The following is a 27632-nucleotide window of genomic DNA, read 5'->3' on the forward strand; positions in this document are numbered from 1 at the left end:
AGCACCTCAAAGATCTCAAAGCCAGCGATATCCAGGATGCCTATGAACGATGCCCCCTGGCGTTTGGTCCGATCCAGGGCCTTGTTGATGCGGTGGACCAGCCAGCGGAACAGCCGCTCATATGTTGCCTTGGCCAGCGCTTCAACAGCAAAGTCAGCCTGAGGAAAACACAAAGAGCGCAGGACCAGAAGAGTAACCAAGAAAGACACTATTATTAGTACATAGCCCATTGAGCCATGACTGCTAATATCTGAATAGAAACGTTGTGTTGCTGCTATGAGCTACAGTAAGGACAAACCCTCAGTAAGATGTTTAAAGCTATCCTAGGTGTAACAGAAAGATATCAAAGCACATATATAAAAACTGGAATTCAACTTTTCCAGGTTTGATGTTATTCCTGCTTAAAAAAAGAATAAACAAATAAACATAATCCAGTCAGATGGGACCTTACCTGTTCTTTGGTCTGTGCCTTCTGTACATAGTCTCGTCCCACTTTGATCCTCGGGGTGAGGATAGCTCTGGTGAATTCCATAACATTCATCCCAAGCAGGTGGCAGAGCTTCTGCGCCACTGGGAGGAAGCAGGAAGCATGTAACTTGACTTCACACTGGTTCACATATATGGCTTCAGATTTCGTAAAAAAACAGATTTGAGTTTTTTCCTCACTTCAGAATCTGATTGAGGCTTGATGCTAGGTTCAAATGATTAAATCAAAAATCAAATAAATAAGTCTGAAAGCAACACTGCCTAAGTCCGTTTAAACAATCTAGGATATATGATTATACCCAAATTCTGCTAAACCTAGCTGGGTTGAGACCCCAAAATGGGTCTTGAGACTTTCTTTAAGTGAGTTCTTAGGGAACTAAGATCAGTGTACTTCCTGGGTCTGACCCCAAGACAGCTGATTTAATAAAACAAACTATATTATATATTCATTAGACTTTCTTCTGTCCTACACTGAGAGAGGTATGTGACTGTTGTATCGTCCAGACAGCCGGTGAATCTGATGGTGCTGTCGTGATCCAGACATTACAAGTATTCCAACACAAATCTACCTTCAGTGCAATCATGTCTCTATCAAAGCATGTGCTCACAGTGAGCGAGAACATTGTGTAAGTATGTATATATGTGGAAATGATGGTCTGTTTTCCACCACCTGTTGTGCTGGAAGCTGGAGCGCCACTGTCATCTCATTTTCTGGATTGATGAATCATGACTGACACTAGTCAGGAGGCGGTGTGTGTACGTGTTCCGTTGTGACCGGATGTTGAATATTTACCTGTGTTCTCTGGCATGGAGGCCTGATCAGTGTTTCTCTCTTTCTTAAAGACAATGTTGCCAAACTGCAGCACTGCAGAGACCACCTTCAGCATGCCTGGCAAGGATAACATAACACATTAGTGATCCCTATGGGGGGGAATTGGGTAATGGGAGAGTAAGAGAGGAAACAAAGGAATGTAATTATAGAAAGACAAGGAGAATAAGATTGTACTGTTTAAGGGCACATCTGGAAGTACTACTCACAGACAATCTCATCGTGGGAGAAGCTCATAATGTGCATGGCATCCAATGTCTCCTGGAAATTATCTTTGTCCTGCTGGCCAGGGATGGGAATGTTACCGTTAGACAGGAAACGATAGTTGTTAAAGCCTTCGAGGAGCAGGTCCGCTAGAGAAGGAAAAAAAGTATGTTAAAAAACTACATTTGATTATTTTAACTGTAATTTTAATATCAGCATCCTCATATTCATGCTTTAAGTTTTGTGCTGTATGTTTTTCTAGTTAATGTGCTGTGCTGCATGTTGGGATTTTTTTCAGTGTATACTTTCTGTTTGTAAAGTGTATTAGGACCATGATAAGTGTTGATGTTGCCCTCGAAAGTAAAAATGTAAATGATTTGTTTTGATTGCAGTGAGGTATGTGTTATATTTCATCCATTTTCAGTAAGGTCAATTCAGTCCAGACTCAGAGAGTAAGCAGATAAGTGAGGGAGAGATGGAGTGACCTTTTAAATGTTTAAATGTCTAAACACGTTCTGCATCATCATGAAACAATGTACTAACGAGCTAAATTAAAAGTTACAGAGAGAAAGAGATTAGCTGGCCGGTGGCACAGACATGAAACCTCACTGTCAGACACTCACTTCGGAGATGCTCTCCGGCTCCTGCAAGCAGGCGGTAGAAAATGTGGAAGGTCCTCTCATCTTTGGCCTGTCTAATGGCCCTCGACTTCTCCAGAAGGTCTGAGAGCAAAGGTTAAGGACTGACCAGGATATAAGAACATGAAAAACTGGAAACTGATACTGCCACTGTTGTAAAACTTCTGCTCATAAGGAACAGCAAGTCAATTTAACCACATGCACTATGACTTGCAAAGTTTTCTAGGAGTATGCATGTGTTTTCAGGAACCTTAACAACTACTATTTTCATACTAAAACTCTAATAAAGTACACAACCGATACATTGTCCTCGCAAATCCTAGATCTTCCAAGAATCCAAGAAATCCCTGGGGAATTAAATCTTTATTGTTTTTTAGTGAGTTGTTCTTTCAGTGTGTGAAATACTATGCTGAGGAGCCTTATCCATTATTTTTCTCACCAGGCATAAATAAACTTATAAAAATGAGGAATAACAATAAAGACTTGGTTTCTTTAGAGCTCAGTGCCCTCTAGCTCCGTCTGGAGAATATGCAGAACGGGATTGGCATTCTTGTGGTTAAGCATAAGCCGCGGTGAGTAGTAAAGCCTAACCGCCGCTCTCAGCACTGAACTCAGTGTGTACTCTTGTCTTTTAGCTCCCTTTGTTGTGTTTGAAACAATCCTTTGACCTTCTGCTCCGTCAGCCTGTCCCAGTCATGAGGATACAAGTTTCAATGTTGGCCCCGACAATGTAGCCTGTGACGTCAAAGTTGATTCTGATGAACTTCCCCTGCAGGACACAAGACGCATATTTATGTTAAAAGACAGTTGTTGAGCTTGTTGAAAGGTTAATTAAAAAGATGTCAGTGTGTACCGCACTGTATAGGTTTGTGTGTGTGTGCATCTATCATATATTTCCTCTCCCTTTGGGCACCGTTGCATTTTAAATACCACTTGGTGGACTTTTGCTGATGATAAAGACAAAGTGCAGAACAGAAAGCCTATATCAGGTCAGGTTAGCAGGTCAGAAAGAATCTCAGAAATGTCTGTGGTTTCCTGACAGTGAATGTGTGTATGAAAGTGTGTGTGAATATGTGTGCTCATCTGTCTACTGGTCCTCACCGTGGTGGTCAATCTTGGCCACATGATTTACTTAGTCATGCAGTAATTTAAAATGCTTAAAAGGTGAGGATTGATGTGATTCCTGTAACTCATCACTACAAGATCACAAAATATCACAAGCACAGCATCAGTCCACTTTATAATACTAGAGCTGTTGAAGGAATTATTAAAGAACTTATAAGAGAAGACCTATGAACAAAATCATTGTTTTTATCAAATATTCCAAAGTTACATATTTAAATTAAAAAGTGCCAAAAGATATTTAAAGGAATAGTTTGACATTTTGAGAAATATGTATGATCTCTATCTGGCGGAGAGTTAGATGAGAAGATCAATACAACTCTCATTTCCAGTGAATATAAAGCTTCAGGTAGCAGCCGGTTAGCTTAGCACAAAGGGGGAACAAATTTAACAAAATCCACCTACCAGCACCTCTAAAGCTCAGTTATTGACACGTTAGCTAGACAGGCAAGCTGTTTCCTGTCTTTATGCTAAGCTAAGCTAACTGGCTGGTGGCTGTAGCGTCATATTCACCATTCAGACATTAGAGTGGTATTGTACCTGTACCTTATGTTTTGTTCAATTTGTTTGTTTTTTGTTAAAAGGTGAAAGAGGGGAAAAGTGAAAGAGTTAAAAGGTAAAACATGAAAGCTACATGGATCCAAACTTCTAATAATAAATAAGATTATCTGTTTTATGTAGCTAACCTTGAAAATCTAGAGTGAGGACTCACTACTGTTATCTGTAAGTTAGGAAAAGAAGAATGCATGTTTCAAATTTAGATTATTTAGATTATGTACATTTCTTTGTACGTGTCTGTTAAGGCAAATGTAAATTGCACTGATTGTCAATGTGGAGTTTACCTAAATCTGTTTCCCTTCTGGATACTACCTATAGATAAATCAAGAGAATGATCATTTAAACAGGGACCGTAAACTCACAAAGCGAGAGGAGTTGTCATTTTTCACTGTCTTGGCATTGCCAAAAGATTCAAGGATGGGGTTGGCTTGCAGGAGCTGGCGTTCCAACTCACCCTGTGGAGAAAGACAGAGAGGTAAAAACCCAAGTAGCTGTCAAACATTTCTAACGCCTGGCACCATGTAATGAATATTTTTATCACTATTTATCACAGTTTTCTGTGTCTGCCAAAACATACGCAAGCTGGTCAATCCTTCGTCACAGAGCAGCTGTAGCCAAGGTAATATGCTAAACCAATCTTTCAGACAAGAAACAATTTATCATGGCTCTGTTGGCTTTACTTCAGTCAACTGCAGTACAATGCGATTTTTGTCAGGGGAACTCGACAAGTTTAACGGGCCAAGACAACCAAATAGTTTTGACGGAACTCGTGAAACCACAAAGGCAATATAGCGAGTGTGTTTCGACACATGCCCTACAGTGAGTGGTTAGTTTGGGTCGATGAGTGAGAGCCTTCTTCCCGCCTGCACATTCCTGTGGTTGTGATGATATGCCCTATATATCCAAAGACTGTACCACCATGATAGAGACGATGGCTTCTTCCCAAATCTCAAAACCTGGGTTGATAGGTGGTTGGGACATTCCCTACAGCCCCTGAATCTCCCTACACATGACACAATCTGCTCTATCCAGGGCACTGGCTGTACAGAAATAGCCCCCACAGCAGATCAGATCCTGCCTTGATCTGACTCCAGGATACTCCTCTGGACTCTGACCGCTCAGGGGGAACAGGGACAGAAATGGCCATCGAAAGAAACATGGGACTACCTACAGCCCTACTAAGATGTGTTGTTAAACAGAAAGCAAGAAAAAGGAGACTGACAGAAAGAGAGAGAGATAATTATTTGGACTGAAGAGATAGAGCAAGGAAAGGGTTCATCAGAGAGAGGAGAGACGTTTCAGGCTCTAAATAACAGAGAAACCAGTGCATACATCCCTGCATAACTTAAGAATAAACAGGAATTTCCATTGGTCTATGTAATATGAAAGTCTGCTTTACCTCTTCTCCACTACTTCATCTCTCCCCCTTTTCACCCCCTTCCAAACCTCTCTCCTGCACCATATCTTCGCTCTCCCTCAGTCCCTGGTTCTACATTCCTCTGGCCTGTGCTCAGAGGCAGCCGTAATGCAACACAGAAGGAAAGCAGCATTAAGGAGGTCAGTGTGAATGGCGTACTCTGGCAGGGGAGCGCTGAGGCGCTGAGTTACAGCTACTCACTCACAGCTACTGAAACGCAGCATATTAAGCAGGCATTCACCCGGATTGTGTGTGCTCAAAGCTGCAGGTTATAGGTTTCACCGAAGTCTCTGCTGCTATATTAGATTTACAGAGGACACAGAAACATCAGGCATTGATTTGGGAAAGAAAGAAAAAATAGCCCCTGGATAAATCAAGCAGGGAGGAGGTGAGCCAGAAAATATCAAGTTCTGTGGAGAGCACAAGGGACAGAAGATGGAGTTGGAGCGAACTCAGTACTGTGTCAGCAGAGTATCATTTATGGTACTTCTGGGACAAAACATTGTGGATTAAAACCCAGGTGAGGCATCCACATAGAAACAACCCGTGTTTGGTTATTGATTGGATCGCAAAAAGCCACATATGGACTGAAGCACACAGTTGGTTACTGGAATAATATTATCACAAACAAGGCTAAAGAATAGGCCAATGAATTATTAAGCGAAATGCACTTCAAAATACACACATGCATCTGGAGGACATCACCAATGGAAAACATGCAAGTACATATGGAAGATTGGATCAACTACCATCACGTTTTATCATCTTTGATATCCAAATTAAAAGATATCCAAAACCTGGGCATTTAGTATCATATCATATATTTACTTCACCAACATGTAAAAGATGAAGCTTGGTATAAAACACTTGAGGAGAGATGTTTAGTGCGGCTGTGGTCTGATTTCAGAGTCAGTTAATGCTCCACTAGCACTTAATGTGAACAGTTTTAATGACAGGTTTGACCTATTTCATTTTTGCATTTGACGCTGACATATGTTTCTAATAAAACAATTTCCAACTGTTCTAATAACCTCGAAGCAACTGATAAAACAAAGTGTTTTTAGTATCATGAGCCTGCTGGTTTAATGGCAGATTCAGTGGGCTTCAAATAATCATGTGAGAAGACTGAGCCAGCACAAACAAATACCTCATAAAGAGAGAAGCTTAGATTAGTCTGTCAACATCATTATGGAAGCGGCAGAGATTTAGAGAGAAGGGCATGCACACACACACACACACGAACATCGAAACGGACCACACACTCTTTTTGAGAAAGCGGGAGATACACTTGCCTGGAGCTTGAATGCTTTGGGAGATTCTGGCTGTTTGTTATGGATAAACAAATGTAAGTGTTAAAACCTGAAGCGCTTATGTCGGACACAAGCCACAGGAAACAGAACACCAGTACACACTTAGCCCAGCACTGGGCACACTCGGGCAGAATGGCTTTGGATGACATGAAGCAGGAGCAGTGACCAGTCAGGCTACATTAAAGTCTATTAGGTTAGCTGTGGATTAATACACAACTTGTTATCAGCTAATATCAAAAATCAAAACTGAGCTATGCACTTTTATTTTGACTCGAACACAATAACATTACAATTCATTAAGTGAATAGTTTGACATTTTGAGAAATACTCTTTCTGGCTGAGAGTTAGATGAGAAGATTGATACCACTCCTATATCTGTACGGCAAATATGAATGTATGTGTCTACAGCCAGCTGCTGGTTAGCTTAGCTTAGCACAATGACTGGAAACAGGAGGAAAATGCTAGCCTGACTCTGTCCAAACTAAATCCAACTAGCACCACCTCTAAAGCTTACTAATGAACACATTATATCGTCCTCATTTAATTTGTGCAATAACCGAAGTGTAAAAACGTAATTTTGCTGTTTCATGAGGGGGTTTTCTGCTGGACTATTTCTTGGCGCTGAGCAGATGCCAGGCATCTAGCCTCCTGGAAGTTCCTGGTCCAGATGAACAATTTTTTGTATGAATATAACGTGTGAATTATTGAGCTTTAGAGGTTCTGGGAGGTGGATTTTGTTACCGTTGGGCTGAGCCAGGCCAGTTGTTTGCAGTCTTTCTACTAAACTAAGCTAATTGGCTGCCTTATACTTAACAGACAGATATAAGAGTGGTATTGATCTTCTCATGCTGATTGGCATAAGTGTGTTTCCCAAAATGTCGAACTATTCCTTTAAATTACAATAATGATGCGCAGAGGAAATTCACAAATACCAAGGACAGTTCAAATGGGATGTATTTGAGAGGAGAGGAGAAGAGAGGAGAAACTGGAGGCCCATGCTTGGCCAAGGATAGAGAAGGACAAATGTAGGCAGTGGGGCTCTCACGGGAATGTGGTCTTTGCGTCCTTTGTGTGAGGAGGCAACGTGGGCCAGGTACTGGATGACCTTCTTCGTGTTCTCGGTCTTGCCAGCGCCTGATTCACCTCTGTAGACAAAGGGGATAGACAGCATGGAGACACACAGAGTGGACAGAGTGAGTTAATGCAGAATGAGTAAAAGCAAATAAAAACACACTTTAGTTTCTGCCTTTCTCCTCCCTTCCAACAAACGATTACACCCTTCGTTTGAAATCATGAATTACAGGCTTCTAGTTGTGATGCATGTCCAAATTACAGGAATTAATCTGTGTAAGTTGTCCACAATTTAGCAAGATACAGACAAAACATAGTAAAACCCTAACCAAAATATCTCTTACTCATCATTATGGTGGTCAAGAGTGATTGGATGAAGCCCAAGAAAAGGCTAAACAAAGAGAGAAGGAGAGTGTGAAGGACCATCAGGCTATCTGTTGTTGTTTTCTAAACCCATCTATTCGTCTGTCAGCCTGTTTTACTGGAGAACCCTGTGGTTTGGTGGGCCAGTCTCCAAAGTTTCCAGGCTCTGCTTTTGGGCCGTCTCTAATGATAGCTGTATTCAGGCAGGGCCATCCACAGCTCCCGCAGTCAGGACCCAACACCGAAACCAGGCCAGCAACACTACATCTAGCTACATACCGGTGGCTTTAGTCTAGCTGGCTATTAGCTGAGCTGCACATAGAGCACTGCAGATTTAGCCGCCGCACTAGATTTCGATGGGCGAGTCCTCAAACACAGGATACAGGCATAGCAATATAGGTCAAGTTAGTTACACATCCCAGTTTGGCTTGATGTCTTCATAGTAATATTTCTCATGGAAATGACCGTTCACTGACTTTCCCACATTTGACCCTTTTTCTTAGACAAGATGTAATGTGGTCTCTTATGGCAGGACCCCTCACTTTGTGAACACTCTCTATCTCCTGCTCTCTCACAACTCACATACGTCAGAGGGTCAACAGTGTTCTCAACTCTTACGTGAGAGATTCTACAAGTTCTCGGTCTCATGGGCCGCTCCCTGTTCTGTTCTTTGGGATACAGCATATAAGCTTAACACAGGCTCATCCTACGTTTGATCATTCATTCATCCGTAAATGCGGGAACACAAGTAAATAACAGGAACTTGACCGTTTACACAAGACCCGGGTCAGCAGATTTTATTCTGAACACATCACTGCTAAACCACACAACTACTAACTATGCTAAATAGGTTTGTGACATTTTAACTGGATTAAAAGTGGTTGTTGCAAAGGTCATGCAGTCTTTTTTATTCTAAGTCAGATCTGTATAAACACAAGTTGTGAGCTGGCCTGCACACCCTGGGCAGATAACTTGTGATTATTTTCAAATCAGTGTTTCTCCAGGATCCATTTTCCTTGGAGGAAGAGTAGCATCGGAAACAGTATTAACCACGTGATGCTACATCTCTTCAGTAAAAAGGAGGCTTGGCGAAAAGATAAGGAGAGTTTAAGTTAGATCAAACTTTATTGATCTCAGGAGGAAAATGTTTGCATTGCAGCAGCACAAGAAGAAGACAAAAATATAATAGTACAGTTTTCTGAAAAGTCTGAAGATCTGTTCTCTCAGTCTGTCTTTCAGACCTACTTTTGCACATGGTCTTCATATCGTTCTGGGAGATTCAACTGAGAGGATCCATTGTTCCACATACTGGTTTCTTCTTTCTTCCATTTTCACGGGCCTACATTTACCTTTGAAGATGCTTTACTGTATGTTGATGGAGTATATTCCCCAAAAGTCTTTGTTGCTCAATAAATATTATTGTAGACTTCCAACTGACGTCTTTTACACTGAAATCAATATAGATTTCTTTACAGTGATGAAGCAGCTTCTCTAAACTGGGTGAAACACTGCTAAAATGGCTCAGCTGTCACCAACAGGGGGTGCAGTTTTGAGCATTTAGGACAGATTACACAACAGCTCTTGTACGCTCATTGGCAGCGTCAACTCAAGCCACACTGAAAGAGTGTGCCACTTAATTACTCTCTGCCAAAGAAGATGAAGGCAGGGCACCAAACCACACTCATAACTCCCTCAGTATTGGGTAGAGCTGCTGCACAACCCAGCCTCCACAAAAAGCTATTTGAAACCAGTCTTTAAATAAAACAGCAGGATGATGGGAGCTGGCCCATTCAGAAGTGATGATCCATATTAAGTGCTCTCATTGTATGTCATTGCAAAGCTTTTACTCTTCTTCACTGTACATACACATTTTGAGGACAAGAAGTAAGACCCTGTCTTCATATGTGGTAACCCTATTAAGGTGCAGCTATATAGTCTTCATCTTGAGACAGTTTGATTTTCCAGCCCATCGAGCTGCTTTATCACCAGAGCCACCTTAAAGAACAGGACAACCAGAGAAATGACCTCAAGAGAGGAGAGGAGGCCCATTAATAGAGAGTTAAGAGTTGCAGTACTTACGTGCAAAGGATTGATTGGTCCTCACGATCTGTTCAGAGGAAACAGAAAAACACAGTCAGCATCTTTCCGTCCTCTCCCTGGTTTCACCCTTCATTACAACTAGAATAATTACAAAGGCGGCCTTAAGCAGTCAAGCCGCTGGATTATAACACACTAAAATGCAATGCAACTTAACCAGTTCTTTTTGTTGGTACCGGGCACAGCATCAACATGCAAATACAGGAGCTACAGCACACTGGGTTAGACCATATGGTAAGATCAAAATGAACCCAAGTGATATTTTTCCTGAGAATATGGCAATAAACTGACACCCAGACTAGTAACCGAAGCTCTAACACCTTTCAGCACAGAGGAATTCAGAGTCCAGATGACAGGATTAGCTATGCCCACTGAAGTGTGTGACCTCTCAACTTTGAAGGTCCTGCTGCGCACCACAAAGAACTCCTTCTCATGTCACAATCTGAGCATACCTTAATTTAATATACCCATTGGTGAACATGTATGTCACATATTTCTTTCATACAGAGCGGAGTTCATTCTGTGCATATGGCAGATTTTACTTCCCCAAATTATCAGGCAAAGTGTTTTCAGGTCCTGTAGAGCAGCAGTTCCCAACATTTTATGTCTGACGTACCCATATAGCTCAGATGACCCCAACTACCCCTTCATGGACACCATCTATCATGTTTCAAATGATTATACACTGGATGTTTTTTAACCCTATTAATTATATAAATGTGGGTATTCCTCCATTATTTTCTTCATGTCTGTCAATATTTAGGTTGTTGTGGTTCATGTTTGGTGTCATGTTTGCATTTGTACCACTATTGTACAAAAACGTCAGTTCGATAAATAAATAGAAATGATGTAAATCCTCAACACAAACTGCTTTTCATCATGAAGCTATCCTTCAGCTGAACATCTCTTTTAAACCTCAACTACAAATAAACAAACCTGTTCATTAAAGCCACTTTTTCCATATATCAACCTCAAGAAAACACTAACATTCATCAGTCCACGTGAAAGGAGCCATCTGATAAAAAAAAGTGTCATAACTGTTCACTGTGACTGAAACCTACAGGCACGACTTCAAATCACTAAACTATCTGCTTGAGTGCCGTGTGAAGAATGCAGCCTGACTTCACGCCGCTCTTTAGAGGATAGGTGACATAGTTGAAATGACCTTGTTACGTGTGTCAGCAGCAAAGACCAAAGGCTAAAACATCTGAGGTGAGCGGCATACAGGAGGAGCAGCTTCCTGGTGGCACACCATGTCTATCATCACACACACACATCAACAGGGTTCAGCTGCATCATGTTACTGTGACAACACAGAGACAATGGGCTTAATCATGATTTTAAAGTGGTACTTTTTGTGCCAGTTACAAAGTGAGTCCTCCTGCTGCCCGTCAGTCGCTGCTGACATTCTTGTGGCAGGAAGTAAGGAGACTTTTCATTTCCTGAAAAATACACATTTGGGAACACCTCCACATTCCTAAACTCAATAAAACTGAAAGGAATGGGGCCACCCCACATGCACTCGCACCTCACACAACGACAAGTTGCAGTGCTGAGGGAATGGGAGACGATTATACTGTTAGATATGACGCTGTTTGTCTTGAAGTAGGGACATTAGAGACTTGCCTGAAGGTTACAAGTGAAGTCATGTCTGGTGAAAGGCATTGTGTTAACTGTTTTCCTTCGTTGTTCAAAAAGTCTCCAATGTAGTTCTCTTTGAGCTCTTCTTCTATTGTGCTTGAATAAAGCCAGCTCAGGAAAAGACCATGATTAGCGAGAACCTCTAATGGATAATATTAGTGGTCTCTCTAACAGCCATCCTCTGTGGGGGTGATTGCCTCCTATAACCCATTAACTCACACCTTGTTGATGTGGGTCAGATGGCTCAGACAGTACTTAAGGTGGAATCTTATGATGTTCTGGCACTAAAGCGTGAACTTCCCTCAAGTGACAAATGAGTTTGGCTGTACATGTGTGTGTGTGTGTGTGTGTGTGTGTGTGTGTGTGTGTGTGTGTGTGTATGTATGTGTGTGTGTGTGTGTGTGCATCTGGATACCTTGTGTCATTAAAAGGGGGGCTTTTTTCCTTCTTTCCAGTCTGTTTTTTCTCGTCGAAAAATGATGAATGCAAATGCAATGCAGACGAGCTCAACCACAAACATGCATGCATGAATAAAACGAATATATGCACACCTGTGTTGGATGAGAGTTAGTGTAACGGTAGTGAATGATGAATGAGCTGCTCACTTTAACTGGCCCCATCTCCCTTGATGATGAGGCAGCCTTTCGAAAACACGGGTCAAAGTTTGATTATTCTTCCCCGCCTATGTTTCACAGCCACATCTACAGAAAGCTGAAGCTTATCAGATGCACCTAATGTTGATCTTCACAAGACTGTGCACCTCCAGCCTCACGGGACCGAGGCACGCAACGCTGCGTAACCTCTCATGAATATGAAAACCAAACACACAGTCGCTAAAAACAGCCCCAGAGCAACATCAGTTCAGCTTTACATGATTAACGAGAGAACCAGTTTGGGTGTGTGTGACCTCATGCTTCGGAAATTAGCACTTGATTGCAATCTGCGATGAAAAGTAAAAAAATCTGTTACAAATTGTGACTTTGTAAAGTATTTAAAGGTTCACCCTAAGCGCCACTCCGGTCCTTCCAAGTGCCCCACAACTGCCCTCAACTGCAATCAGCCCAAATGCCCGTACAGTTACCTCAAGTGTTGCTCTGGTGCCTTAATAAACACCATGTGACAGATAAGTCTTTCCTGCAAAAATCCCCTGGTGCACAGGAACTATGCTTTGTTCCTCTGGCAGCAGCAGCGCTTATTTGTTCGGAATTGCAGCGGCATGAGCAATAATAGATACCATGGCTCTACAACAACAAAGCAACAGTAGTACAGGCTGTCAAATTTTGTGCGCCATTATAAAGAAATGTCTGGTCAACGTGGGAGATAAGATGACCCCTGTTGACAGGCACCTGGCAAACGTCCCTATAAGGTAAATGAAGAAACACTTGGACCTATGACAGTGAGGCTGGGGTGTGTTTGAGTGTGAGTGTGTTTGTGGCCAGACCTTTGGGCATCTATTAGAGCTACACTCACTTCATTCCCTGCTCATCAGACATCTATTTACCCAGCTCACCTCTGATGCCGTCTATCTACTTTTCATTTGACCTCATATTCCTTTGTGGACATCCATCACCTCCACATCTAAACCTCCCAGCTCTTTCCCTGATAGACAATCATAGACAACATAAAGCTGCCACTGACTTCACTTGGCAAAACCAAAGGGAAGTTTTGTAAAAAGGTCGTCTTCCATCAAACACATACTGATATTCCCATGCTTCACAATACAGCGTCATTCTCCTGTTGAGCATTTGTATGCAGCCTCTTACATATATGTATTTGTGCACAAGTACATCTGCAGATCTTATCTGGAAATACTAATAATACATGTTCTTTGTTTCGTTTCATTTTTTTGTATTGTCTTGCAGTGTTGTTAAACTTTTGGTGACGTGTTTTGTAAAATCCACTTTAAACTGTCTAACGTGACCTGTGCTGTTTGAGTGGGTGAGTGCGTGCATCCATCTGGTCCGGGCTCCCACTTGCACCCTCTTGGCAGCTGCTGCTTCCCAGATCACCACGGCAACTAACTGCCTAACTGCTGGCTCATATTTACCCAAGATGCCATGCTGGCTAGGCGTAGGTGGACCAATCAAACTAAACTGTGCTCTTCCCTTCCAGTAGCTCATTACTGCCTCACTAAATCTTTACCCCCTTTGTGTCTCCCCCTTCCTCTCTGTTGCTCTCATTTCCTCTTCCCCCCTCATGAATGGTGCAAAGCCAGATTACTCAGAGCACTAAAGAGTACTGAAGACAAAATCACTTTTCCACACCAACACGTGTTTTTAATTTGATCACCTCATCGCAACTCTTAGCTGCACTGTTATTTCCACCACAACAACTAACAGCCAATTATTTAGGTAATGCTAATGGGTCAGCCCGTTCATTCATCAAGTTTTATGTTAGCCCACAGTTCAGTCTCCGATTGGACACAAGTTAAATGACAGCATAGGAAAAGGTAGCTTTCGGACCAATCACAGTTCACTGAAGGGTGAAATGCTTCACTTCTACTTTCGAAGCCATTTCCAGGGCTATACTGTCACTTCTCTCCTGTGGTTGTTGTACATTTCACTTATCACTTTAAACTGCACACAGTCTGTCTCATGGGTGTATAAAACCGACACTCACAATCTCACTTCAGACTCCCATGGTAGGAGATGGGCCTGTCTTGCACAGCAGGGTCGCTTTGCTGCTAATAATTTATCCCCCATGAGGATTAAACAAACCCTCATTCTTCACATTCCAGAGCATTCCCCCTCTCCCACCGTCTTTACAAAAGCCCCAATCTTTACCACAACCCCCTTTTATCAACCTCAGTTAACCTTGTACAGTCTCAGTACTGTTTTCATACCCATACATGCAATCTACTGTAAGCTATTCACTCCTTCCTTATGTGGAGTTCCCCGTTCTTAGTAAATAAAGTGATTTTGATTAACAAGATGCCAAGAGATTAGGACAATGTGCTGTATTCTAAAAGCTCCACACTGCTGGAAGAATCTACAACACCAAGTTAGAAAATGGTCAGCAGTAACGTTAACTACAAGTGATTTGAGTTAATGGGCAAAAGCAAAGGCATTGTAGCTGTGGGTTGAAATGTGTTCACCAATTCACCAAACAGCAGTAATTAACAGTAATTTCTTTTCTTTTTTCCCTGCTTTTAATGGGCCAGAGTCAGAGTGTGGAACAAAATCTCTCATTTAGGCTCCAGGCTGAAAAAAGTTTGAGGTCTCCTTACCACAGCCACCAAAAACCTTCTTCTTCTTCTACATCCCCTGCTGAAACCAAAACATTCTCAGCACAAGGATCACAATTACGTCCATTTATTGTCAGTGGTCTTCAGCAATATGGCTCCAGTTCAATGGAGTTCAACCAAAAGTCTAACCCACAGATTGCACTCCTAATTGTTGCAGACTGTTGTTTTAATGTTAACTCTGTGCGTGTGGATCAGCCGGCTGTCGACAAGCCATGACTACATTCACACGTATTCTCATTAATCTCATACTTGTGATAACATTGGCAAAGATACCTAAAGGAAAAGCTGACACCAGCCTGTGCCCCCTTATATGGTGACTTATTTATGTATAGAGGAACTCACTGACCACTTCATGCTCATGCAATCACTTCTCAAAACACTTTTCAAGGTATTTTGCCACTTGAAGAAACAAAAACACAACTTTCTGATTAGGAACATGGAGAAATAAAAAACAGTGTTACAAAAATGGAAGTTGGCTTGAAAACATGATTTTCAACCTTTTGGGGTCTTTGCAGCTGGATGTAACACATTTTTTTCCACACTGCAGCTCAAGTTCTCACAATTTGCTTCATAAAAGAAGTCGTAAAACACAAATGCACACAGTGAAAAATCTAGTGCCATGGCAACCACTTCACACACATAAGAAATCCTGAGTGATAGCCAGTGAGCTGTGCTCTCATAAACTACTGTTGTATGTGGAGAGGTGCTTACCCACAGTAACACACAAAAATACACACACACAGTCCTGCACACACAACTTCTTAATCATAGTAGAATATGGTGATTGTATTAGTGCAAAGGTAATATAAGAATGGTGGCCTTCTTACTCATAAAGGCCTTGAGCAGAGGTAGGACAGAATCCAGAGCTACTTAAAACCAGAGGAACAAAGCTCTAAGTGTGTGTGTGTGTGTGTGTGTGTGTGTGTGTGTGTGTGTGTGTGAGAGAGAGAGAGAGAGACAGAGCTCATTCACATTCCCAGACAGTGGAAGTAACAGTCAGTGTGATCTGGGAAGTGCTCTGGTCTGTGGGTACCTGCGGTGTTTAACTGTCACTTCCAGGCTTCCGGACGATTACGATAAGATGCACATTAAACACAGTTAAGTAGAGGGCTGAGGAAGAGTAATATATTACATCCTCCAACAGCAGTTTTGATAAGATAAACAGACTTAAAAGCTATAAATCCTCCAATAGTGATTAAGGTAATACTAAGAGTCATTTCACTTCATCAAAGGCAGGCTAAAGGCGGACATTACAGTACAGTATGAACAGTTTGTGTTGTCCGTTTTGATTCGCCCCTAACAGCCACCATCAGTACAGACGTTAGCTGTAAGATAGCTAGATGTGTGAACGGGTTTGTGCCTATGTGGCAGCTCAGCCTCTGACTGATCCCAAAAAAACTAACCAGGAACTCCAGTTTGTTCTGTCATTCATTTCCCTCCGCTCACTCTCCTTTCCCCTCTAATTTCTGTACATTTACGAAGCAGAACTTTAAAGCCCAAAGACAGAAAGTTTTAGCTCAAATTTAAAAATATTCAATGTGTCTTTACTTCAATTTGCACGAAATTCATGTCCTATTGTGTCTTCCATTTACTTTGTATGGAATCACGTCGCATCTAAAATTCCCCTTGTGTTCTGTCTGAACACAGCTTCAGAGCCACACAAGATATTGTGTTTTCACGAGTAGAGCCATCTGTGGAGTGCCCCATTTAATTACCCCCATCAGACTTCAAGTCATTATGATAAGAATAAATAAGTTCCATACTGACAGTGTAGACTACAGGCTTCATCCAGGGCAGAGTGAGTGAGTGACAGTTAAAACTACAAGATAAGAAACACAACAGTTGTACAGTGTCTCATCACAGCAGTCACAACACTGCGGGTCCCTGTTTCTAATCAGTACAAAAAACAGATCTGTGGTAATTTGTACCAAACTGTTAAGTTTAATAATTAGGCCCATTTATAATATCAGCTGAGGAAAAAATGCAGTATTTATAGATTTTTTGGCTCATAGATCAAACTCTTTTGAGTGATTACAATGTACTTTTCTGTACATATGGCCCTTTACAACCGCTGAGTGACTAAACAGCTCAACTGTGTTATTCACAGTATGCTGTTGAACCAGCTGCCAGATAGGTATTCATAGGCATTCACGAGCCTGTGAACAGAAGGGCAGACAGCCCCACTGAGCTGACTGGCCATTTGCGTGTACCAATCTCTGTGTGTGTGTGTGTGTGCTGGAATTCGGATGCCCCTGGTTTCCCTCCCTACCAGCTCTGGGGCCTCTTGGGTGTGGAACAGGCGTTGTTTTCAGCAGGCTGGCGGTGCAACAGAAGGGGAAATGAGGGGCAGGTGTGGAGGTTATGTTTGTTTTTATGGTTATTAGTTTGTGTGTTTCATCACCCCCTCTGTGCCAATAAGTAATGAAAATATCAAAAGTAATAATGTAGACTATGCAGGTGAGATGCATCATTTTCACACCATCAGTGAATGAACAAATGGGTGGAGACCACTGAGAGTCACAGGATGTTCCCCTGTGCATCTGGCACAAGTGAATTCTTCCCACTGTAGAGCAGTTTAGGGATGTGGCTGGACGGACGAGGCAAGAAGGGTGTGGTGGGAAGAGACCAGATAGGAGAATGAACAGGGGAAAATGGAGATAGCAGAGGGAAAGATCACAGTGGCACACAGGAGTCAGAAAAAGAGAGAACAGATATGGGAGCCTTCCAGCTATAAATACCGTCATGTCTCCCAGCTGACATACTTGCAGATGAAATCCTAAGTGTGTTTCAGTACCTCTGATTCAATTTCGGGATAGTGATGACAGTTGGCAGCTGAGATCACAGACGGAAATAGATTGTCATAACGGGTTAGTGAATGCCCCCCACCCTCTCGAATATGACAGCAGTGTGTGAGGGATGACCTGGGTGAGTATGTGGGAGTAGAGAGAGATCCCCCCCACCCACACACACACACACAAAGGCAGAGAGGAAGCTATTCTCATCATTTACACCTTGAGCTTCCTCTCTTGAAGCATGTTAACGTCTCCCGTCTGCCTCGCCCCCCCCCCCTTTCAGACCACAGGAACCGAAAAGCCTTTGTTTGCTATTGTTGTAATTGGATCAACAGGTGCTATCCATCCATGCTGTCCTTGTCATTTTTGCCTTTATTGGGCAAATCTGACCTGTTTAATGCACGTCAAGACTCCTCGGCTTTAGTATGAAAGGGTGAATTTGGGTTTTCATAACAGGATTACAATAAGGCAGGACTGCAACTAATAATTATATTCTTTATCAATGCATTAATTGATTCTATTACTAGTTGATTGTTAATGAGAGAAATTAGTGTTTGGATATATGAGTTAGAAACTACAGGGGTGAAGTACGGCTCATTCCTGCTGCTGTATAACTACAGGGATGGCGTCAGCTGAAAGGGAAGGACCTCTACCAGCAGTTGTGGATAAGATTCATGGTAACCATATCCACTTAGTGTAACCCATTAGAGACTCTACACTACTCATTTACAATCGTTTACAATAAATGTGTAGTGATAAAAATTCATATCCAAGTGAATGAGAAAAAACTTGACAAGCATTAAATCGTTTTAGCTGGCAGAAACACAGTATGACTTCATACCAAAATTGTCCTTCATTACCTGATCCTTATAAACACAACCTCAGCTTCGCCACCCCACCCACTTGAATAAACCCACTTCGGTTCATTTGAAGCCAAGAAAAATTTACTCAACCCCAATAAAAATGGACTTTGTCTGTGCTATCACTGGCTTTGTGAAAATTGAGCCCATACATACACATTGACACACACACACGAAAGCACTAATTTGATTTACAGAGAGGGCTTCAAGGGTTAGCAGTCTTTCTCTCCCTTTCTTTATTAGCTGGTTGAAAGGAATGATTTGATATTTTGGGAGATACGGTCATTCGCTTTTTGGCGGAGAGTTAGATCGATATCACTTAACATATCTGTCTGTTAAATATGCGGACAGATTGCAGGGCAGCTGCTCCCAGCCAAGAAACAGTCCGCCACATAACCCCGCGTAAAACCACACATTTCTTCTTGATGTTTCAATTTTTCTACAAATTATACAAACAAGACATGGCACGTTAATTAGTGAGCTGTAGAGGTGCTGGTAGTCTTTTTGCTAAGCTAAGCTAACTGGCTGCTGGCTGTAGTTCATATACAAGCTGACATGACACATACACGTAATGCATGACACAAGAGTGGTATTGATCTGCTCATCGTACTCTCCGCCAGAAAGCGAAAAAGTGTTTTTTTCCCAAAATGTTGAACTATTCCTTTAACTGTACAGCCTGAAAAAGACAGAAGACCCTACATTTCCCTCAGGCTTTTACCACAATCTGATAATGTAAAAAGAAAACCTATATGTGATAAGAATTCCTCTATATCATGTATTTCAATTGTAAGTTGACGGTGGCTGACTTTGGTGAGAGTAATGGAATTTAACAGTTTAAACAGTATATTTAAGAACAGTGCCGCACACATATGGAAGTTACAGTCTTTGGCATGTTAAATTCAGCTTCTCAGCCCCATGTCCTGTGGGCTTGTGTTATACTGTCTGAGCTGTACTCTACAGAGAGCATTCAGACAGGCTTTTGGACTCTTTCCCTTTTCAAGTCCCACAAAGCACATTTTTCAAATGCTTCTGACGCAGGGGTGAAATGAGAAAAGTCCGGGAGGGAAAAAGAGGGGTATCGAGATAGATGGAGCGATTGAGAGAGAGAGGTGGAGAGGACTAGTTCCCTTGTGTTTCTCATGGAGAGGTGCCGGGCTGGTGTGGCAAGCATTCTTGGGATAATTAGAAGACTCTTTGAAACCTAATATGTCTATTCCCCTGCATTAACTGTAACTCATGTCTGTTGCCCTGAAGATATGTGCCAGCTATAATGGCAGCAGAGCAGAGAGACAACATATGAGTGTCGACGGTGGAATGGAAATCCATGGCTCAACCTCCAAGTCGGGAGTCAGTGAGTGGGACTATAACATCTGGTGGGGGTGGGAGTGAGACAGTTTAATGCAGTTTGAATAGTTGTACTGCCTGTAGCCGATGTTTGCTGTAGAGGAAAAGCAACTACATACAAACACATGGAGGAGAGAGAGACATGGCAACAGTGAGACGTAATCTACCTTTTGGTTCACTGAGCATGCCAGACAAAAGTACCAGCAGCTGCAAAATAGCAGAACACAATAACACACAGATGCACTCGTGTTCTTATTTCCCACAATAGCGAAGGGGTGTGGGGTCTATTCTCTGCTGCTGATACACTGCCACTATTCAGACCATTGTTCATCAGCCTGGCTAAACAAACTTTAATCACATTCCAGTCATAAACTCATTAGCAATCATTCTGTTGTCGTTAACTATCCAAACTATCTAAGTCATCGTACAGGAAAACATTCTGAACAGAGTGAGTCTGAATTTCATGATAGTTCATTTTTAGTCCAGTTTTGTTGCTGTTACAAAGCCACTTCTTTCTCTGTGGTTAAAGTTCATTTTAGTTCAACATAGTTCTTGAAATTTTCCAGCTGAGGATCCAAATGAGAAATTCAGGAAAGACCAAAGGTAATGAAATAAGTTGTCTGTCTTCCTACATGTTAGCAGAAACAATATTTTACAACTGCATGGGGTGTGATATGCTATGATCCAGAGTGAGTGTCTATGTGCAGCCCAGAACAGCAGGAAAGAAGATTTGTGTATGTATGTCATCAACTCATGAATGATCTCCTCCTTTCTGCATAGTTTAGGTGTTTTCCAAAATACAATGAAAGCACTACATAAAGAGAAAGTGGCAGGACTCCTCTCTTTTTAAATTTTTATCACGTCTGCCTGGAAAAACTCCTGTGAAGCATCATGGAATCCCAGATCGCCTGCTGCTGTCACACCCCATCATGTCCATCCATTCTACATGCCTGTCTGTCACTGTCAACAAAGATTATCTGTTCAGGGTCCCGTGGAAATTTAATACACATTATCACTATTGCTGCTTAAAGGTCAGTGATAGATTTTACAGACTTCTCTGGCCGGGGTTATCCCCTAAATATGTACAAGACAGTGGGGATGTTGAACTGCAGTTTGAGTCTTACACATGCACAGTTTTGTTTATGCTAACAGAGTGTGAGTGCAACAGCATGCTTACCAAGAGTGTAAAATTAGCCTTGTGCTGTTGGGTGTTGCCTTTAGGCCAATGAAAGGGGAGAGAAAGCAGTTGCGGGAGATATGACAGAGAGTACTTGGCAATGTAATCGATTGCAGATGGCAGCCGTCGGGTGGCTTGTTTTGGTCCACAGTGGTTCTTTGTGATGGCTAGGCCTGCCATAATCCAACAGGACAAGGCTGTTTGCGTGTGCATGCGTGTGTGTTTATGCTGGCACCTCTAATATCACAGTGCTAAGCTCTGCAGCCCCACAGGAATCCAGACACACAAGGGGGAGCAGGGGTTCAGTCACAGAGGGGAAACTGTATCAGTGTGAGACTGTGTGGCAGTGGATGACTGAATCTGATGGAATATAAAATAATATATATATATACCCTAAATCAGAAAATCGGAAAAGGGATAAAAGGTTACAAGTTTGTATGACGTATACAAGTGAAACTAGGTCACGACAGCAGCAACAAGCAGAGGTGAAACAAAGTAAAATTGCCTTGAAAATAAAAAAGCCGATATGATTTGCAGTCTTGGATAAGCGCCAGACTTTTGTGAATGTGTTCAATTAACAGATTAATAAAATATACTTGTGTCATCAGTAGCTCATTAAACAGAGTGGCAGAGCAGATCGAGCAACCGTGCAGCTAGCTGCTTTTCTCCCTGGCCTGCGCTAGTGTGGGTTGCAAGGTTAGGGGTGTCAGTGAGAGGGCAGTGACAGCATCAGTCAGGTAACCCTATCTGTCGTGCTGAGGCGTCTGGTATCAATGCTATGTGTCTCTCATGACAACACTATCCAAGAACGAGGGCAATACATGACAGAGACCTTAAATCATCGCCCCACAACCTCTCTCATGTACGACTGTCTCTGACACACACACCTACCACTATGGGTCAGGACCTGGCTTCATGGCAGCTGAGAGTGTTTGACTATTGACTACACATGTAGTCACCTTTAGGTCTTGTAATAAACACAATACTCTAAATAACTGATGTAAAGAGGTGGGAGAAATAGATTTAGTCTTCTTAACATTCATACTTATTCTGTAATTTCAGCCAAGCCTCTGTAATCCACCAGCCTGTAATATCAAAAAAATGTGTCAACTGTGGATAAAAAGGATTTTTAAAAAAGGCCAAGATTCAGGTTTCTTTCCATAAAACAGTCACATACATATGCATGACACCTGACACACAACAGCTTTCCCAATCATTGCCCTGTCCAGGTTAGATAGGAAAAGCGTCTGCGTGTCTACATGTGTGGAGGAACGTAACCATAAATCAGAAATGATGTACGACCCCCAAGCAGAAATATGATTTTATCCTGTATGAACTCCATAGCTGCCTGCCATTAAAGACGAATCTGCCCATGTGCACGTGTGTGTGCAAGACAGAATGTGTTTGCAGTACACCCATGCAAACATGCTGTTTAAACAGGCTTCCACATTTGTCTGAAAGTCATCTCTTGAACATGCGCATACAGACAATCTGTTTGAAGACTAGGGAAAAGTCCCTGACACGACACAACACACACACACACACACACACACACACACACACACACACACACACACACACACACACACTCCTTACTCCCATTGACCCTCCACACCTGTCTTGTCACTCAGGCCCTGGGTGTGCCCTCCACCAGCTCTTCTATCCGGCCCTCACTGCCCCAACAAGAGGCCTCATTTCCCAGGGAAGAGCTCTGTAGCCTCTCAGGCCTCCCCATCTGCACCCACATACACACACACAGCACCCTGGTCCCAGCCCCCTTCAGACTGCACAAAGCCCCCATTGTGAAGCACAATGCTGGCCGCCCCCTCTGCCTTTCCCCTGTAGCCTCTGCTCTGTTTCCCCCATAACGCTGTCCCTTCTGCCCCCTCTTGCTTTTGCCTGACTCTCTCATTCTCTGCTTTTCACTCTTCTTTGCCTTCTTTCCTCTCTGCTGTCTCCGCTTTATTCTTAAATCTCCACTACCAATCCTGTTGATCGTGTCTGTAAGGGTCTCGCCTCTGCCCTCTTTTATCCTAGCTCAGCCCTTTTCCCCTTCAATATTTAGGCCTTCAACATTCCCTCCCCCGTCTCTCCCAGCATGGCCCTCCCTCTCGCCTCTGTGTTCCAAGTCTCCACTTCTCTGACTGTTGTGTTACCTCCGATATCCCCCTCTCTGCTCTGAGGGATAAGAGACATTTCATATCTAGTGAGTACCTGCAGTTCATGTGAGGCAGGACTCATGATTGCTCATGATTACTGGAAACTAAATATAGAATGTAACTCTCTCTGCATGTATTTAGCAAAATTCTAGTCATTTACAACCATAAACACGACTTTTGCTGCAGGTAAATGTGTCTGCTCTGTGACGCAGTTTGCCAGGGGTCCCATAGCTTGTCTGACAGTGCTCGTCTCTTCTGAAAAAAATACGGTTAGTGAAATAGCTCCCAACACTGCAGTACTGCCTACAGTATGTATTATTTTCTAAATGGTTAAATGAAGACAATAGACTAGAAAGGTCTAATTTGTTCTCAGACTGCAGCAAATACAGTATATTTACTGCATTTAGAAGTCTCGTTTAATGATGTCCACACCAGATGAAGGACCTTGCAAGTTACTGTGGGAGTAAGTGCAATTTGTACCCCATAAATTCATCAACGCAAAACATTTAAGTACAACTATATAACTAGTATAAATATACCGTGAGTAACCAATGACATAATGATACTGATACTGTTGACCAGCTAAAGGTGCCAGTGTATTGAGTGGAGGCCAGCGTGCACACACTGCAGCAATCAAAGCCTAATGTGGCTCCTCTTCCTGGTCTAAAACCCACTATTTTGCCTGTGTGAGTACCGATTTCAGTTTGGTTTTGGTTTACCAGTTTTGGTCAGTTTTTTTGTAGTTTCCGCACAATCTATTATGCCCCATTTTCACCTTGTATCTGTATCTGGATACATCATCTGGATAATGAAATCCAGTCCATGAATATTTGAATTTATACCTGTTATTAATAAATGTTCTCATTATCTTTATTCCGCCCCCACTGTGATCGGTTCTCAATATGAAAACTAGTTGGGTGGACTTCTGAGGTCAAGGGAAGCGAAGTCTTGGATGGGCATCATTAATTAAGGGGAAACTTTCTAGCTACAGCCACTACTTGGGGCTTTTGCCAGCAGGAAGAGGCAGAGTTGAGCAACTTTTTAATTCGGAGGGTGAACTATACCGCTAGCATTTATACCTGGCTGGGATCCAATCACAACGTACGCAAGACCACTAACAGATGTGGTCCGGCTGATCCAATTGCATTCCAATCACAATGCACTCTGTGTGCATTTACACTTTTCCTTATCCAGACAGGATATCCAGATACAGATCACGTGTTGATGCCAGGTGTAAATGGGGTATTAAGCACAAAAAAGCAAATGCTGCACCATGAACATGTTGGTGAGAGCCCAGTTTTAAGCTTTACACCTGAAACATAGAATAGTTTATGTTTTCTGTGTGCACGCTGTGTATAAAAGTGACTTACCACCTGCAAAACTTGTCATTCATCCTTCTCACACTTCTAACAACCACATACCTGGTTGCACTTAAGCAGCAATGTCAGAAAATTCTGTGAGAAATAAAAACACCAAGGAGTGGTTTTGCTTTCTCTTTGTTCAGCCATTTCTGAACATGCTGTGCCTACAGTGCCATCTGTGTTGTGTCAAATTTCAGGAAGTGCACAACTTTGCAAGTGATTCCACCCCATCACATTTGTTTCAAAGTGATAGAAGCAGCCGTAGCCTTGACCATGGGGTGGAGTTGCAAGACTGGCACTAATCTAACGAAATCTCTCTTACATGTGCTTTTCCATTCTCTCTTTGCCATGGTGCAAACCACATTCTGGCTATTAAATGTTGCCTTGCCTGTTGGCAAAGCACATGCATGCATATTATTGAACACTGATTGATGTTTGTATGAAAAGAGGCCTACTGCTATACAGTGTATGTAGTATATGCAGAGCTATCTGTGGCATTCACCTCAAAAAATAATGACCAGCCCTGTTTAGACCCTGTGGTTTCTTGAGTCAGTTCAGCTGCAGTAACACTACTGTACAATGCAGTTGCCACCTGGGTGTAAGTCTAATCTGTCTTCATCCTCCAGAAACTAAGCCTTGTGGTCCGACTGGTTGAGGGGTGAAATAAGAAAAAATGGGGACACAACGTTGTCAGTTAAACAGAGGCCTAACCATGGCAACCCTGGCTACATCCTGACGTGGAGGAGTGATGAGAAGGTGGCCATTCCACACTCTTGTCCTCTTGTGTTTCCTGATCAAAAGAGGAGAAGGAAGGAACAAAGCAAACTGCGCCACCACAAAGCTTCCAGCAGAGCTGTGGTTTGTATTTTTCATGTTAAGTGAAAGGCGACCAAAATGCCTTCAAGGATGTGGGGAATTTTCCTCTTCAGTGTCGTCCAAGCCAGAACATTCTGGTTGAAAGAAAGAAAAGAGAAGACTGAACAAACTGGTAAGTAAAGCAGAGAAAGGGTGGAAATGGGAGAGGCCAGCGGCTCTAGTGACTGATAGAAGAAAGAAAACAATTAAAAAATAGCAGGAGATCCTAAATAGTTTGCAATAGCTCTGGAGCGTAAAAAGACACAGCCTTTCTCACCCTGAACTAGACAGTAGCCATATTAAACAGACTGAAGGAGATTCAGTCAATAATGCACACAAAAGCCCCTCATTGCTGCCAGCTCAAATACTGTCGCTCACCAAGTGACACCTCTATTTGAGATCCCAGGGGAAGGTTATTTTGGTCACACACACAGTTACACACACAGGTATCCATGGTGACGCACCCCTGCTCAGGAGCCCAGCAACGGGTAATGGGCTGCTCGGACTACTGTGACAACTTGACGATGACTCAGCTTGTAGAATTTAGCACAGCCCCCCCACCACCACCCCGTGACAGACAGCAGTCCGAAAGAATGAACACCGCCGACACAGAGAAGAATGGTGGCACTAGAGAGGTGTCCCATATCCAGACAAGCCTCTCGCATAGTGATAACAGGATGGGAGGAGTGTGTGTGTGATTCTTTGTGGGTCTGTGGTTCTGAGTAAAGCTATATTTAGTGTGTTGAACATATGGTGAGTGCAATAAAGGGGATACAAACAGGAAGAAATCAATGATTCAGGAGAAAATGAGTGACTTAAGAAGGTTTGTTTAACATTAGCCCCATATAACACTTAAAACAAATGTAGTTCATCAGAAGTTTGGAGATCTTATCTCACATGAGACACGCTTTAAGGTCCTTAACCAAACTTTGAAAATCGATGCACCATGTCACATGTGGTCCACGCTCTGGCTCTGCTCAGCCCAGGGCTCCAGTCAAAGTCTCAGCTGGGTGGCGATCCAGCCTGCTGAGAGCAGAGCCCCGAACACAGCTTGAGGGCATGTAATGACAGGGAGCCTCCAGCACATCAGTCACACACACAAACCCTGGAGCTTTACAGCTGCAGATGCAGATGCAGAGGTCAACCAGACAATCTGTGACAATGTCACATCAAGGCTGATATATGTTGGGACAAATAAAAAATAAAAGGCAAGGGAAACATTTGACAAATTGCTATTGCTGCTATTCAAAGAATCAAATCCTTTAGATGAGAAACAACATTCAAGTGAAACAAAAGGGAGAAACTAATGCTGTTGTTTCACGGTTTGACAGTGATGGCACACAGCAGAGAGGCTAAGGCTGTCTAAACACTGATAGACTGTGATAAAGGTTCTGCTTATCACAGCGGTTCTTCTACATCAGAGATTCAAAAACAATTAGACCCAAAGTGGGTCACAGTCCCAAACTGCACATCTCTTCTCCAATATAGTTTACTCCCTCAAACATTTTGGGCTATGTTGCCTTCATCAGGGTGGGTGACTTGACTTAAAATATAAACAGTAAACAAGCTTAAATCTTGAGTATGCAACAGCTGCAGTTCATGGCATGGACCAGGTTAGCAGTGCAGGATGAACACACCTCCACAGGATCAGTGCAGCAGGTCCAATTACTGACAACCTGAAGACTGACGCTGGGCGAACCTGCTTTCTCTCTTTGCCTTCTCATCTGTCTCACCTCTCTCTCTCTTTCTCTATAAATCCTTTTGTCACAGGGCATCAGCTCAAGCAGGCAAACCTCTCACCACCCACGCTATTAGGAGCGTAGAGGTCTCCCCCTGGCCACTTTCAGAACGATTCTCTTATCTTAAACACAGAGAGAGGCTGTTGTCCATCTCTGCTGACAGTAATGGAGACCACCACACTGAATTATTACAAATCCACAAGGAAGAGTGTCCCTTTTAGTTGCATTATAATGTTCTTTAAAAGCTTCGGGAGCAAATGCAAAATAAAGATGTATGAAAGCACAAACCTACAACGACATCACTATGGATTGAACTTATGTCTGAATTTGAACTTGTGTGCTTGGAAACAAAGTTACAGTGGTTC

At 42.5% G+C, this 27632-nt stretch overlaps 1 protein-coding gene across 1 annotated transcript in view; it reads right to left on the reverse strand.

The window, feature by feature from the left end:
• Positions 1-27632, reverse strand: part of LOC139299747 (myosin-10-like) — a 50953-nt gene that overhangs the window by 14858 nt on the left and 8463 nt on the right. Inside the window, exons 4-13 of the mRNA XM_070922634.1 lie at positions 10078-10105; positions 7610-7709; positions 6547-6576; positions 4200-4292; positions 2863-2926; positions 2143-2241; positions 1525-1668; positions 1280-1375; positions 452-570; positions 6-158 (exon numbers count right to left, since the gene is read on the reverse strand). Of these exons, the coding sequence (XP_070778735.1) occupies positions 6-158; positions 452-570; positions 1280-1375; positions 1525-1668; positions 2143-2241; positions 2863-2926; positions 4200-4292; positions 6547-6576; positions 7610-7709; positions 10078-10105 (926 nt within the window). The remainder of the gene's footprint in view (positions 1-5; positions 159-451; positions 571-1279; positions 1376-1524; positions 1669-2142; positions 2242-2862; positions 2927-4199; positions 4293-6546; positions 6577-7609; positions 7710-10077; positions 10106-27632) is intronic.

This window comes from Enoplosus armatus, chromosome 17 (assembly GCF_043641665.1).
Source record: "Enoplosus armatus isolate fEnoArm2 chromosome 17, fEnoArm2.hap1, whole genome shotgun sequence".
NCBI classification, from domain to species: Eukaryota; Metazoa; Chordata; class Actinopteri; order Centrarchiformes; family Enoplosidae; genus Enoplosus; species Enoplosus armatus.